The sequence below is a fragment of the Cinclus cinclus genome, chromosome 8 (genome assembly GCF_963662255.1).
Source record: "Cinclus cinclus chromosome 8, bCinCin1.1, whole genome shotgun sequence".
NCBI classification, from domain to species: Eukaryota; Metazoa; Chordata; class Aves; order Passeriformes; family Cinclidae; genus Cinclus; species Cinclus cinclus.
In genome coordinates this window covers 836487-849595 of record NC_085053.1, presented here as the reverse complement: position 1 = coordinate 849595, position 13109 = coordinate 836487, and the positions used below count along the sequence as shown (strand labels likewise).

The window sequence follows — 13109 nt, the reverse complement described above, 5'->3', positions numbered from 1 at the left end:
TGGTGGTACTGGATCATCAAATACATGATCTCTGTCTAATGACTGCCTTTGTATGGGGACTTGCACGCAAGTTGTCAGACACCAGAGCCCTTCCAGAGGGGATGACTGAATCCAAACCTAATGAGAGCATCTTACCTGCATTTCCCTCATCTACTTGCAGCCTCCAGAGCAGAGGTGTTCAAAGAGCTGTCAGCTGCATTTTCCTGAGATGTTACTCTGTTTATCTGTTGCATCCTTTTAAAAGCTACTATATTTGGTCTTTCATTAGATTTTGGTTGCGTAACCAGCAAAGCAAGATTGCTGCTATTAGGAGCTTTGCACAAATGGAGCAGCTGCTGCTGCTGCCAGGGGCCAGGCTGGCTGTGCTTCACTTGCACGTGTGCTGCTTGTCCTGGGGGTAGCCCTTGGGTGCCTGGCTCTGCTCTCTTGTCTGATGTCAGATCTGCTGGAGCTCAGGCACCTGAGAGGAGCTGAGACTGTGTTTGGGGAGGAGGGAATGTAAACTGGGCTCTGCTGTTTTCTCATCTCGTGATGTACTTTGAGGCTGATAGGTAGAGAGCACATTTCCCCTTGGATGTATCTTGGAGGTGTTCGCCCCCCCCCAAGTCTGTCTCTGATTTCCCAGATGCTTTTTCCAGAGCTGCAGTTCTGTGCTTCTGGGAGATCAGCCTGTCTGGACAAAGCCAGATCTGCAGCCTCAGCAGAACATCGAGCCAGAGCCCTCTGAAAATTGCCACTGTGTTTGAACAACGCAGAAGGGTTTGCTAGGCAGCAGTCTGTCGTGTTTTCCTACTAGTTTTCCCTCAAACATTCCCTGGAATGAAATGCTCATGCAGTAAATTGCTTGGTAACTCTGTTAGCATAAGGCAGCCCACACACAGGGTTGATTTGGAGTTGCCCTGTGATACATTAAGTTTACCTCCAGACTTCAATGAGATGCTTAGTGAATTTTTTCTTTAATATCAGCTTTCTTTAACAACAGCTACTGGCAGTTGTTCAAACAGGTTAAAGTCCTCATTTTCCCCAGGGAGGCTTGTGTTCACAAAAAGAGAAGCCCAGTCTGTCATGGCTAACGCTGGACATTTAAGCATGATGCTGCAGCCTCCAGACCCAGGAGACAAGAGCTTTGTACCTATTGGCTGAAGTGAAAATAGGAGCTTCAGCTCCGGGCCTTGGGGGTTGACTCACAGCCTTTTCAAGGCTAGGGTTTGGCAGAACAAAAGCTGTATTGTTGCCGTTAGGGATGGTAAATATGCCCAAATCTTTATTAGTCAAATATCTCCCTTTCATCTCATTAATATTTCACAGAAGTACAAGGTCAGAGCCATCCATTCACTTCTCTGTGGTAGTCCTTGACAATGTTTCCTGGTGTGCAGTGAGCCAGGATGGGATGGGATGTGAGAGGTGGGGAGTTCACCGGGTGCTGGACTTTGTTTCCTGCAGGGCTCCAAGCGCATCCTGCGCTCTCATGAGATCGTGTTGCCCCCGAGTGGACACGTGGAGACGGAGCTTGCACTGACCTTCTCACTGCAGGTAGGCTGGCATGGATGGATGGATGGATGGATGGATGGATGGATGGATGGATGGATAGGCTTCCTCTGTACAGCTTCTTTGTGGCTGTTTATAGGGAGCAGGGCTGCGTGGTGGCTCTGGGGTGAAGATCTGTTGGAACCCTGAAGTTCCAACGTAGGAGTTTTGAGCTTTCTGTGCTGTCAGGCACTGAACCCCTGGAGAATACTGCTTTTTACTTGAGGCCTTGGAGAAGGCTTCCAAATTTGAGTGATGGAGTTAAAATCACAGGTGTGTAGTTAGAATAGAAGTGCATGCTTTCATGTGATGAAGGGTTTGAAATTTGGGGTTTTAGTATATAGTAATAGATATGGGACAAGATGGGCATTTTTGAGTGTTGTCTCTTTCTGTCTTCTTCCTTCTTCATGATTTCAGGCAGTAGTTTCTGGTTGGACAGTTAGTGCTGCACTGCGGGCCACAGGTGTTTACTTTTGACCCAATAACCATAAATAATATAGGTGTTAGCTTTTTATTTGGACTGTTTAGCTTTAAAAGACCTTGTACCTAGCTATGTTCAGCTCCATTTTGCTCACTCTTAGCTGGTAGCTAGAAGTGTTGCAGAACTCTTTGTACTTTAGATAAGATTTAACAAACAACCAAGTCCAAAGGAGAAAATTCATCTCCTTTGTGTTTTAATCCTGACTCTCAGTGAAAGCAGAAGAAAATGAAGACAAGCCACTAATTAGCTGATGCAGCTAACCCATTACAAAGATCTTGGTGGGCAGCAGCACATCTTGTCTGAGTGGCCTCTCAGGGTCTGGGGCGGGGTGCTGGTTCACAGTGTTCCTTCCACAGTGCATCCTTTGCAGTCTGTCCTCTTCAAGTCCTAGCTGTGGCAAGAGCCGGAGCAGAGCAAGCTGGCTCTTTTTTTGCCTTCTTTTTATGAGCAGGCAGTGGAGGATGGCAGCCGTGGGGGTGGTGTGGAGTGTCAGGCTGACAGAAGGCAGTAGCTGGAAGCAGTCAGGTGAGCTGAGCCTCTGATTTGGAGTTGCTGAGGGAGGCACCATTTGGGGAGGCAGGAGCAGTGTACTTGTAGTTACTCCTGGCTCTGGAGTCACAGGAGTAGCTGGGAATTGGAACAACTGCATTGTTTGGTTGCTCTTTTCTTCAAAGTCTTTTCCTGGTGCTACCTCCTGAGCAGGGAAACAAAGTAAGTAAGGGCTGGCTTGCTGAAAGTGAGAGAGAGGATGCTGAATGCATAGAGCAGAGGCAGACCGGAGCATTCATACCTGGATTATCTGTGTTTTGTGACTGTTGGTTAGATCTTGACTTTAGGACTTGGATCTGGTGAGAAGAAAGGTTCAGGTGATGATGTTGAGGCTGGTTGTTACTCAGACATGTGCAGAGCTGAAGCAGGTAAAATTTCATTGCAGACAGATGATAACTCTGCAGCTGCCCAAGCAGATGGCTGGGTTCACTGCAGCATTGCATCCCTTCTTTAGTGAGCAGGAGTAACCAAGCTGCATGCCAGGAATATCTACACCTGGATCCTGTGGCTGCAGCTTTCCCATGGTTGGGAGCAAAGCTGTGAGACAAGCCAGGTCTGTCTCAGCCAGTCCTGTGTCAGCAAGGAGCAAGTCTGCAGATCTTTTTGGGATTAGTTTGGATTATGGGTTTTTCTCTGGGGCTCAGAGCAGTGCTGCAGCAGGATGCAGAGCACTGCCTTTAACTCAGTTTCCCCTCATGGGGCTGGGAGTTGAGCCAGAGCAGGGGAGAGGAGTGGCTGTGACACTAAGCCTGTAGCTAAACTGAAAGCAGAGATGTGCTGCTGGTCTCTGACTGTGGGAAGGGTTGGTGGTCTTGGATGTAGTAAGGCCTGGGAAGCATTCTTGAAAGGGCACAGCTGGGTTTTTGTAACAACTTTTACTGCTGCTTAATTGGACAATGTCTGAAAGCTACTTCTAGCTAACAACTGTATCTTAATCCAGCTGCAGTCTGAATTTAGTGCCTGGGATATATTTGAGACTGGTGATGGGCCACAAAGTAGAAGCATGTGGGTGTCACAGAGCAAGGTTTTGTTGTCATGCAGCAGTCAGAATCTCCACATTGCACTGGCAGCTCTCAGTGCTGTATGCCTGCCTTTGTGCTACCTGCCTGGATTTGCAACCCCTTGTCCCTTCAGTTCCTTTCTGCTCAGTTCTTCTTCCCCCTTCTCCTGGGGACATTCTTGTCCTTTGCATGGGGTGTTCCCTGGTCAGAGCTGAGCTGGGGGTATCCTGCTGGCTGGACCTGGACCAATGGTACAACAGTGAGCAGCCCCTGGTGTGTGGCAGATCTCTGCTCAGACTGCAGGGATGAGTTTCCTGCTCTGTTACACAGCTGAGTGAGACTGGAGTGTCACCCAGTCCTGCTTCCCCTCCTAGCTGGGGCTAGAGACAGACCAGCAGCAGCCCTTGTGACAGGTGAGCTGCCATGACCCTTCCTGCTGGAATGTCTGCTTCTCCTGATCCACACTTGTGTGGTGTTCACAGAGCCCAGGGAAATTCCCCAGCTATTCCAAGCATAACATCACAGCTCTCTGGCATTAATTAAGAGCTCTGCACTTAATTCCTGCCTTTAATCTAATAAACCTTTCCAGATGGGAGAGATTACATCACTGGGGCTTCAGAAAAAGTCTTGCCCTGACTCTCACTGTTCTGGTGTGTGTGTTTTCTCACCCTTCAGAGGTGCCTTGAGGTGTTTGATGCTCCCTCTAAAAGCTTTCAAATGTTTTGAGCCAAACTCTTTTCCTCTTCAATCTCTATTGTGGACTGACAGTCTCTGAAGAGTTTGTGTTGAAGCAATTCTGTAGAGTTGGTAAGTCATGGCTGATGTTCAAAAAGCTGGGTTGTGCTACACAAATAGCTCATCTTTTCTTCTGGAAGCCTTGCTTTTAATGGAGGAGCTGAGTGGCCTGAGTTTCTCTGCTCCTTCCTTCTACCTCCTCTCTGAATGCTCTTCAGAGATGGCGAGGCAGTACACCTGAGAAAAACAGAAATTTGTACATGTATGGACTTGAGCTGTTCAGTTTAATCCCAGAAAACTGGACACACTCAAATTGAGCTGGCCTGGGACCAAGGGTGACTTGGGACTTCAGTTCTAGGTTTGCACTTAAGCAGCCGTGGTGTGGCTCAAATGCTTTGAACTGAGAGCACAGAAACACAGAAAGGCCCCAGAAGCAAGAAATGGTAAATTTGGATGTGAAAGGTGCCTCTGGCTTTTTAAGCTCCTCCTGCCCCTTCTCTCTAATAACTTTCTTCCATCCTTCTTTAGAGATGTTGCACATCTGTAAAGTCACAGGCTCTGTGTGCTTTAAGGCTGTCTATTAGTTAGGACTAAAAGGACTTTTTAAGGACTGTTCTCTCTTCTACAATGCCTCTGCCTCGGGCTATGAGCAGTAGATCTTGCCCTTGCAGGGCAATCAGCTAATTAGTATTCTTGTTTGGGTCACCACTGCTCCCAGTTCCCTGCAGAGCAGTCAGGCTTGCTCTGGACTGCAAATTAATATCTCAGGGGCTTCTGGTGGTGTTTGCTCTTTGATTTTATCAAGTGTTTTGGTAGGCAGGAAATGAATTTTCATAATGTCCCAAGGAAAAAAAACGAAGTAGTTCTTTGCTGCAAGAGAAGCATCCTTCACATGGGAATGTCCTCTTTGAGATCCCAGCAATTAGGTTGTCCTGTCTGCTGGTTATTTAGCACTATTTGTGTTGCATATTTGGACCAGGTGTCCTAGTCTCATCTCTTCTTGAGATGAGAACTGGTCAGGTTGCTGCTTTATCTATTCTTGAAGGCTTTTCTTCCTTTGCACAGCTTCTCCCTCATGGCTATGGTTATGGTTAGCCCTACTCATTCCTGAATAGTCTCTGCTTGACTTCACAGCTTTCCCTTCCTGGTAACTTTCTGAAGGAGGTATAAACAAGTGTATTTTCTTGAACAGAACATGTATTGGGAGGATTTATGTCTTTGCAACGTAGTAAAACACCTGGCAATAGGACAGGTTGTTTTGTTTCTTTTTTCTTGACTTAATTGCTTAAAATACAACCAATTGAGAAGTGTCCTTGTGCTGGAGGGAAGGAGAAAACTCCTGCCAAGGGGGGGGGGGGGGGGGTGTGGGGTGTGTCTGTGGCTGTCCCTGCCACTGCCCACTGTTTGTGTAGGGCAGCCCATGGCCACGGGCAGCACCTCAGGCTCCAGTTCTGGGCATCCTCTGTTCAGCTGTTGGGGAAAGTATCTCCTGGAGGCTGCTCATCCCCCTGGGACCAGCCCTTCCCAAATGGAGCAGCTGCTCTGTGTGCCTGGGTTGTGTTTTTGGGGCTGGATTGTGTCTGTGCTGTTTGGGCAGAGCTGAAGAATCGCTCGCTCTGTGTGTAGGTTCTCAGAAAAGCCCTGGGGTTCTTCCTTAGGCTGTCCATGATTCTTGGGAGGTATTGCCAAGACATAAAATGAACTTTTGCACTGTTTCCTACCTCAGTACCCTCACTTCTTAAAGAGAGAAGGCAACAAGCTTCAGATCATGCTGCAGCGGCGCAAGCGGTACAAGAACCGAACCATTTTGGGCTACAAGACTCTGGCTGTGGGATGCATCAACATGGCTGAGGTGAGCTGCCCTTCACATGGTGTCTTGACCCATGTGGATGTTTTTCCTTCTCTTCAAACCCATCATTTCACTTTGTTCATTGAGAAGTACTTGGCTGGATTTCTAATAGCTGTGATCAGCATTCACAGGGCAATATTTTAACTAGGTTTTATTAGTGAGTAATAGTATTGAGTGTTTTCTGCCTCGTGTCTTAATAGGTAAAGCTTTCTCGAGGATAGCTTGTGAACTTTTGAGGGTTTTGTTACTGTTTTGTGGCTTTGTTATAGTTAGGGGGTCCAGATCAAAGGTGCAGAACGAGACAGAGTCACTTGGGCAAGCCTTCCAACCCTGAGAAGTGGAAAGTTAAAGCAAGACGCTTGGCCATTGTTATTTCATGGCTGTTGGTAATTTAGGTGGAACTCTATTCATGAGAAGTAAATGATAAAATTAATGCTGGAGTCAAGTATGGATAAATTATTCACAATGGCTTTCTGAATGGCATATCTCCATGCTTTGTTATTTCATGGCCTGTTTAATCTCTGCTGTTTCAGTGTCTGAGTGTTTAGAAATGGGCTTAGCAGTTGCAAGTTCAGTTTAACACCAATATTTTTCATCAGACTGCATTCTGTCAACAAAATACTTTTATCCAAAATAAGCTAGTGTTATGCTGTGGTGAGTTATTACTATATCAAATAATTCACTTTAAAGACTGCTTCTCTTGTGTGAGTGCAGCTTCCCTCAGCCTTGCAGTGAATGGTGAGCTCCTTATTTGAGTTGCCAAGTGCTTGGTGTTGCAGCTAACATTTTTCCTGTACTGTTTGATTTGTTGGACAACTAGAAAGTAAATACTGCTGTAAGGCAGAAAACATGTGGGCCCATTAATTAGTCATCTAAGTGTTGGGCATTTGCTGCTGCTACATGTGGTTTTTCTTATGTCTGTTTGTATGTCAGCTGACTGGGGTTGGAAGGTCAAAAATGTTCAAAGGTTCACCGTGTTAGGAAATAGTGCTCTTCAGCTCATCTGGAATATTTATGAAATGGAAGTTTTCAGGAAAACAGATTTTACAAGCCCACCCCACCCCCCCACCCCCCCACCCCCTTTGGAGTTTTTAGGATGATGACCCCTAAACTCCACTGAATCATTTCTTTAAAAAAAAAAAAAACATAAGAAGTTCTCTTAGCTGTTGAAGCGAAGCAGTGAATTGGAGTTGAGACCGAGCAGTTTCAGAGCAGGGAGACAGATGTTCCTCATCAGCTCAGGATTTCTTTTGGTCCCTGTGAGGAGCTGGCAGAGCAGCCTGGTGTGTGTTGGAAAGCTGAAGTGCAGGTGGGGGAATGTGCTCGCTCTGGTGAGCTAGGGGAGAACACAAGGCTCTGGGGAGAAACCCCTGAGCTGTGAGTGGCAAAGGAAGGAGAAACTTGCACCAAGATGTCCCTCTGCCTCCACCACTGACTTGTTTTTCATGACCTCATGCTTTGTCATCCCAGGGTGGTGGTCAGTTCCTCTGAGATGACCTGTTGGCTCTCTAGAGCAAGGATATTTTGCATCAGGAAGCACTTTACATCTGTATCTCACCAAGAATTTTTGCTTTTACCGGCTCTTTTGCTGTGTTTTGAGACAAAATTAAGTTCCTCAATTAGGTATTCAGAAGGTGGGTAACTTGATAATTCAAATCTGTTCTGTGCTGGGGAAGCAAATGCATAGTTATGAAGTAGTCAAGTGCTCTGCTTCAAGGATGAGCTAATCAGCTGTTAAGCTTGGAAAGTTTTTTGTTTCCTTCCATCACTTTCACTGGTAGTCAGATAAAACCTCAACTAGCCTTGTGTATTGTCTTCGAGTGGCTCCTGTGGTTACAAGGTCCTGGAAATGTAGAGTAACTCTTTACGTTAACATAAATAACTCTTGTAGTATGCAATTGATGCAAGTTTAAGTACATTTAAATGCAGATTTGTACTGCTTAATTTCTGTCCCAGGTCATGCAGCACCCTACAGAAGGTGGCCAGGTTCTGAGCCTTTTCAGCAACATCAAAGAGGCTCCAGTGAAGGTGGCAGAAATCTGGATCTTCTCCTTGTCAAGTCAGCCAATCGACCATGAAGACAGCACTATGCAGGCCAGCCAGAAAATCAAGTCTACAGGTAAGAGTCCAACCACATTGTCTGAGGAGCAGTGTCTTCCTGAACCAGTTCACCCCCACCTGGGCTTGGATGCTTCCTGGGACCAGTGAGGTTTGCACAAATGGCTGTATCTATAAGTGATCAGTGCAAAGAGAACCCACTTTGCTGTGTAAGAGTGTGACAGGAGTGGGGCATTGAATTGTCAGAGCTTCTCCTGCATGCCACACCATACCTGAGCCATCCAGCAAGGGTGGGCTGTGTCCTCACCACTGCTCTCCCAGCATTACTGATGGGTGTTTGGAGAGCCTGTATCTTCTCACCTGGCTATCAGTGTTGTATTCAGGAGATTCACGTTTAAGCTGCTCTTCCATCTTCTTTTTTCTTTCAGTATTCTACAATAAATGTCATTAACTTTAGATTAGACCTAAACATGTTTTGCTGGGGATGATAGCCTGGCTTAACAAGTGCAAACCCATGATGTTGTGCAGCGGATAGGGAAGTCACTGGAATGACTTGTGATGCTGTTTTAATGTGGTACCAGCCTTCTGCTCACTGCTGCAGGAGTGACCTGCTGAAGGTAGTGCAGTGCCTTGGGCCTGGCAGCTCACCTGGAGGGTCATTTCCATAAAAGTTTTAGACTCTGTCATGTTTTACTTGCCCCTTTAAGTTAGTTATACTCACTGTTAGGGGGAAAAGTAATTTCCTTTGTGTAGAAACCTCTTTACTTGTTGCTGTCTACCAGGTGGTTTCCAGGGTAAAAGGAGAAGGAACCTTACCTGTGTCCTGGTCCTTCCTTCCTACTGGGTGTGTTTCTTCTCATTCCTTTCCTCCAAACAATTCCCATCTCACTGGTTCTAGCAGATAGATGCCTGCCAGTTTATCTTCTTCTTTCTTGATTTGTGACTTAGCTGGCCTTTTCTGCTCCTGAGATTGGACCTTGAAGGAGTTTCACAGGATCTCTCCCCTGTTTCCTTCCCTTTCAGACAACTATTCCGAGGAAGAGTACGAGAGCTTCTCTTCTGAGCAGGAGGCCAGTGATGATGCCGTACAGGGCCAGGTACTGTTCAGGGCATGGCTTCTCCCTGTGAGGGCTCAGTGGAGCTTGTGCACTCCCAGCTCCTGCTTGAAATTAAAAGCCTATTTCTGTATCTAAACCATACCAGTGTGAGGCTGTTACCAAGAGTTCAGCTGCAGTGGAGAAGGCCTGCACAGTAACCCGTTTCTTCTGCCATGCTGTGATTTATCTGCTCATGTGTTAGGACTTGAGCTCCCTGAAAAAACATTGACATCCTTGTGCTTCTCTGCTTAATGGTCAGGGTGTCATTTCATTGCTTCTACAGAGCTCATTGGATTCGAAGAGCCCTACTGGATCCCCAGCTGTAATTAAAGGGCCAGCGGGGTCTCATGCAGCCTTTAGTCTTTAATACCTTTTGTTTTGCACAGTAGGTCCTTATGGAGAATCCCCTGACCAGATGTGAGATGCTTTTGAGTTTGGGTCTCACTTGCCTTCAGACTCTGGCATCACCTCCCTTTCGCCTGTCAGAGGGTGACACTGAGAGAGGGACCCACCAAAATGTTGGGCTGTGACTGTCCTGTTCCTTGAATGTAGAACTAGGGCTGTTTTTCTTCTCCAAGCTGTTATTCCTGTCCCTGCAGACCTGTCTTACTTCCTTTTCCCTCTACCATCATAACTGCAATTCAGGCAAATGCTGGATGCCTGGAAGACAGAACAGCAGGTTCATCTTCATAGAAAGAATATTTTTAGCACTTAAATGCTCGTGTGTGGTGGGATCACAAAGGTAACGCGGGAATCCTCTTTCTGTTCAGGATTTGGATGATGATGAGTACGAGATGGGGAAGCCCAAGAAGCAGCGGAGATCGATAGTAAGAACGACGTCCATAACCAGGGTCGGTGGAAATTAGTTTTACTAACACTGATGGGGTTTGGCCAGGATGTGCAGTGCATGTGGCTTGTGAGAGACAAGACATGCTGGCCCAGCATGGAGCTTGGGGAGCACGGTCACAGCATATGAAGAGCTAGAAAAAGCAGCCAGTTCAGGCAGTGGGACCCTGCAAGGTGTGTGCATGTCTTGACTGCAAGGTTAAGGAGCTCCAAAAATCATGCCAGTGTATGAAATTCCACCCCCACGAAGAAGCCAGTGCAGGATCCATGCTCACGTAAGTCCTGAAAGTAGCTCTAAGTGCAGGAAAGCTCTCCTCTTTGTGCTCTGCGTGGGAGAAGCCAGTGGGAGAGGCCAGTGGGAAGTTCTCAAAATGAAGTGGCTAATTCAGGGGTTCCAGTTTGATGGATAAACTTCAGGTGGTGCATGTGCTGCTGAGGCAAAAGATATAGCTGTATATTGTATATGTATAGAAGGTTTAGAAAGATGCATGTGGCTGTCCGCCCTCCCACACAAGCATGAGTGTGCCTGCAAAGCTGCACTTGTGTGGAGCAGGGACTTGTGCTCCACCACACCATGGTCTAAGGCTGTTTCTGAAATTCATGTTTCGATGAGGTCTGAAATAAACCTTGTTTTGACCTGAATCTGTTACTATAAAGACCCTTTCTATGAGACAAGGAGTGTGCTGGTTCATATCCTCGGTGTCAGTGTCATTTTGAAGAATCAGTGACCAGTCAGGACAAAATCCACCACTTGGTTATTAAGCAAGGAACTCATAAGAGGAGTGCCTTGCTAGCCCTGACCTCTGAACTGATGCTGAATACCCAGCTGGTGCAAAACAGGAGTTGGTCATGCCAGTTAAGTTAACATCAGCCCAGTTCCAAACCAGATGATCTCTCTGTGAAACCATTCAGGCCAGCAAACAGCTCTTGCCATGTCACTTTAGCTGCTGCATGCTGAGTGTCCCCGCTCCGTGGGCTGCTGAGCTGGTCTCAGGTGTTGTCATGGATGGTTTGTCTTCACACTCTGAGCCAGAGGAAAACTTTCACTCTTGTGAGAGAATCTCAGCCTCAGGGATACATTGGGGACAGAAACAGGGCTGTCTTGGGAGTGTGGGGTGATTTATTTCACCTAAGCATCAGCTGTCTTGAAGGTGGCTGCAGTTGCAGGATAGGAATTCAGAGACAAAGGGTGCAGTTTTATGTGAAGTGTCTGAGTGCCAGAGTTGGGAGTAGGCACTTGGAAGAAGAGCTCAGGAGAGTCAGCAAATGAGCCACTTCACCTCAGAGTGGCCTGGTGTCAGGGATTTCTTTCTCCCTTTCCTCCTGACACAAGGATGCCACCTCATGCTCTGTACCAGCACTTTGACCTGGGCCCTTCTTGCCTTCTCGAGAATGTGCCCATCAGGTTTGTCAGTGACAGGCAGAGGAGGGCTGGGCAGCTCCTGGAGGATCTCAGCTGTTTGATCCTGCCTAAGGGGGAGCACCTAGAGGTGAGCAAGCACAAAGGAAGTGCAGCAGTTTGGCTTCTGTTGTTCTGGCCTTGGTCCCTGCTGGGTCCACATCTAACTCAAGAAACATTTCTGTGATGGGACAAGTGCTGAGGATAGGTGCTACAGCTTTTCACCAGTGCTGCTAGTGAAAGAAATGAACTTGCCATGCAAGTTCCTGTGAAAAAAATAAAAAAAAATAAGCTTTGGTGGTAAAAATAGTATTTGTTCTTGGGGTCCGTGGGTAGTTGTCTATGTTGGCTCACTCTTGGTAAGAATCAAAAGTTGACTGTAAGGTGTTTTCCAGGAATATATCAAAAAGGTGCAGGGATGTGATCTGGCAGATAAAAATGGTTATCTGTTGTGTGTCCTACCAAAAGTGGAGTGCCTTCTTTCAGATTTGTAGTGCTCATTGGAGTGGGACCTTCTAGTTGGTAGTAATGAAATTCTCACAGGTATGCAAAAGCTGATTTCAGTGTAAGAGCAGCAGAGAGGTGCTCTATGGTGCCAGGTGTTGTTTGATTTTAAACAGCAGTGTGGCACCAGTGTCAGATATGTCCAGCTTCTTGCAGGCTGGGCGAAAACAGCTCACTTAATGCTTTACTTATATAAAAGTGTCTTTAACTTGCAGCAACAAAACTTCAAACAGAAGGTTGTGGCATTGCTGAAGAGGTTTAAAGTGTCTGATGAGGTGAGTAATTCCTTCTGCAAACCTTCCTGCCTTGTGTGCTGCCTTATGCTTGGTGCATCTTGCTTTAGTCTTCAGCAACACTCCCCTGTTTTCTCCTGTTCCCTTCATTTTGTTCACAAGTCCACAGTGGATGTGACCTTTCCTTACACCCTGGCCTTGCAGGGAGGCTTGAGGGCCAACTTCTAAATGTCAGCAAACATTTTCTAGATGAAGTTTTATCAAAAGCAGATTTTGGCAGCTGCGTGCGTATACATTAGTTTTGCAGCTCGCTTTGAAATTGGCTTTGACCCATTCAAAGGCAAAAAGTCCAAATGCTCTATGTTGTTTGTGAAGTTAAAGCCCAGCCTGTCTGATTATCTTACTAGAACAGCCATGAAAAACTTGGATAGGGAGCTCAATCCACGAGGGTCAGCTGCTTGGTCAGAGCTGAAAAGGATGAAACAGATAGAAGCCCCAAGAAACCTGTGTGACATGAAGTATCTAACACAAATCCAGTTGATGTGTCCTTTGGCTGTGTGCTGATTCTGTGGCTTGTGGGAAGGAGTGAGTAACTGCTCGTGCTTCCTTGCTCTTCCAAGCAGTCCCGCTAGCTTTGCTGCTCTTCCCGAGTTAGCTGGGAACTCAGCTGAGCTGCTGCTTCTCTGGAGGTGCCACTCACAAAGCCAGCTCTGGCCTGGGCACAGCCCCTGCTTGCTCCAGGGTGGATGTAAAGCAAGTTCAGCGCGAGGAGTTTGTTCTTTGCTCGTCCAGGTTTCAGGCGCCTCCTGTGGACATTTCTGGGTATCAAA

General features: G+C 46.8%; 1 protein-coding gene across 1 annotated transcript in view; it reads left to right on the top strand.

The window, feature by feature from the left end:
- PACS2 (phosphofurin acidic cluster sorting protein 2) overlaps positions 1 to 13109 on the top strand; it is a 73851-nt gene that overhangs the window by 29765 nt on the left and 30977 nt on the right. Inside the window, exons 3-8 of the mRNA XM_062497244.1 lie at positions 1444 to 1533; positions 6020 to 6145; positions 8099 to 8261; positions 9224 to 9297; positions 10068 to 10148; positions 12262 to 12321. Of these exons, the coding sequence (XP_062353228.1) occupies positions 1444 to 1533; positions 6020 to 6145; positions 8099 to 8261; positions 9224 to 9297; positions 10068 to 10148; positions 12262 to 12321 (594 nt within the window). The remainder of the gene's footprint in view (positions 1 to 1443; positions 1534 to 6019; positions 6146 to 8098; positions 8262 to 9223; positions 9298 to 10067; positions 10149 to 12261; positions 12322 to 13109) is intronic.